Source organism: Palaemon carinicauda, chromosome 34 (genome assembly GCF_036898095.1).
Source record: "Palaemon carinicauda isolate YSFRI2023 chromosome 34, ASM3689809v2, whole genome shotgun sequence".
NCBI classification, from domain to species: domain Eukaryota; kingdom Metazoa; phylum Arthropoda; class Malacostraca; order Decapoda; family Palaemonidae; genus Palaemon; species Palaemon carinicauda.
This window is the reverse complement of record NC_090758.1, coordinates 52,699,336-52,701,769: the sequence shown is the minus strand read 5'-3', so window position 1 is coordinate 52,701,769 and position 2,434 is coordinate 52,699,336. Positions and strand designations below refer to the sequence as shown.

Here is a 2,434-nt window from a genome sequence, read left to right as displayed (position 1 = left end):
AAGAGGATCGGGAAGTCGTGTAGAGCTGCTTGGCAAGATCTGCCATCGGCGAGACGATATTCGCATCGTGAAGGCCTTGGCCGGTTGAGTCCCTGATGCTGATTGGTTGATGGTGGGATCTCGACCAAATCAGTGTACTTGGCTGTGATGGCTAACATTATTTCCTGTAGAGGGAGATGAAAATACACTATATAAGGTATACTTTTAATTAATAGATGGTATAGTTTATATAGTGTGTAGCCTAGGTAATAATAATAATAATAATAATAATAATAATAATAATAATAATAATAATAATAATAATAATGCCCACCTGCAGATGATAACGATAGTTATTGACGACGAAAGGATCTCAGCAGATCCTCCCTATAGTCAGCATCGAATCCTCCCTGGACTTCTTGCTGACTCAGGATGTCAAGGAGGTTGGTAGCTGTCATTCCTAGTAGGAGGTCAACTGGAGTTCGACCTTCTTTGCCTTTGAAGTCAAGAGGAAAAGAAAAAAAAATTCCTTATTATTCTGTTTATAGTTGAGTGATTAAGAATATTACTTGGTAAAGACAAATGGAGATATTTAGGATATACGAATAAGTACTTGGGTGCAAGTTAATCTTTTCTTTTAGTTTAGAAATTAGGAATTTTTATTCTGTTTAAACGTATGTATTCATTATGCAAAGAATTTCAGTTTCGTAACTGTATATATCTGTGTATATAAAATAGAACAACAACAACAACAACAAAGCAGCTGTGTCTAGAACTCTGCAGGACATTGGCCAAATCCTTGTTCTTATTCATGACTGTGGTTTGGCTAATTTTCAGCACCACGCTTGCCAACTGCGAATTGGTGATGGTGGGAGATTTATGACTGATTGCTTACAGAAAATATAGCTATTGTGGAGTAGCCCTAGTACAGCTTTGTTGAACATGGCCATACAATAAACCTTTTATCACGTTAAGGTATCCCCACTCACGAAGGGAGGTGTGTATATATATATATATATATACACACACACAAACACACACACACACACACATATATATATATATATATATATCTATATCTATATCTATATCTATATATAATATATATATATATATATATACATACTATTTCCAATTATTATTAGATTACAGTAACGGCAGCAGCAATACTATCAGCATTAGAAGTAATCATGATATCAAATTTAACTCTTTGAAATATCCCACTGAATACCATTAACATCACGTCTTCCCCTCCAACCACAAGCAACATCAACCAAACGAATCTCTTAAAATCTTTGAAATTTTCCTTTGTCACAGAGAACAAGGTTTACTTACTAACTGACCTGTAGCACCGGGCGATATGACAAGGTAGTTGAGGCAGGCAGCTCCCGTGCCGTGACCCATGACCGTGGACCTGACCTGGGTCACCCCCGAAGCGGACGATGTTCTCTTGAACCCAGTGCAAGGCAGCCAGCTGGTCCATCAGGCCGTAGTTAGCTACGGTTGGGTGACCCACTGGGTCAGTGTTCGCGTTGTAAAAACCTGAAAAGTACAGATATTGATGTATGTATATATATGTACATCATTATTTTGCACATTTAGACTTTTTTTTTTTCCTATTCATATAAGCCATATATTATACTCCTCATTATATCTGGATTCTCTTTACTACGGGATCAGAGACCCAAGGGGGAATTAGCTTTAACATAATAGCCTCCGGAAAGCCGGGGAATCGAACTGGCCTAATAAACTGAGGTTTTCTTCGACTTAGTAATTTACCCATAAAGAGATGCTAAGTCAATGGATCCTCAGTTTCTTGAGCCTAGGATGTAGGAGATTAAAATATAATTTTTCTTAGAGGAGGGAATTTTTTAATAATATGATTTAAGTGGAAATAAATATATATTTCCTCCAAATGGTCGCTTGATGAAAATATACTACCTAAAGGGCCAAGAATATACATCATTACTTACCAACCGAATATACAATAAAAGTACTTACTAAGAATATATAACCTAAATTATCAAGAATATCCAATACCATACTTACCAAGAATTACAGCTTCACTTACCAAGTCAAAAACATTACCTAACAAGTCCCCAACTTTACTTACCAAAAATATATAACCTTCTTACTAAGAATATACAACCTCACTTACTAAGAATATATAGGAACCTCCCTTACCGAGAATGCCGAGACGATAGTTGAGAGTCACCACAATGACCTTGCCGAGAGCTGCCAGAACTGATCCGTCGTAGAGACTTGAAGATCCCCACTCAAACGACTCTCCGTGGAGGAAGACGACCACTGGGTAGGCCATCAGAGCTGCATATGCAATTAAGAGGGTACTCGGATCTAGCAAATGGGGTTCTAGGGATACACAATGATATAAAGATCGTGTAAGAGGGCTGTATCTGCAAATTGTTGGGGCTGGGATCATGTCATTATCATCTGT

At 37.6% G+C, this 2,434-nt stretch overlaps 1 protein-coding gene across 1 annotated transcript in view; it reads right to left on the bottom strand.

Moving 5' to 3' along the window:
* The window catches only part of LOC137626923 (uncharacterized), an 11,596-nt gene extending 10,213 nt beyond the window's left edge, over nucleotides 1-1,383 (bottom strand). Inside the window, exons 1-2 of the mRNA XM_068357909.1 lie at nucleotides 1,315-1,383; nucleotides 76-164 (exon numbers count right to left, since the gene is read on the bottom strand). Of these exons, the coding sequence (XP_068214010.1) occupies nucleotides 76-164; nucleotides 1,315-1,383 (158 nt within the window). The remainder of the gene's footprint in view (nucleotides 1-75; nucleotides 165-1,314) is intronic.
* Between the last annotated feature and the right edge of the window lie 1,051 nt (nucleotides 1,384-2,434).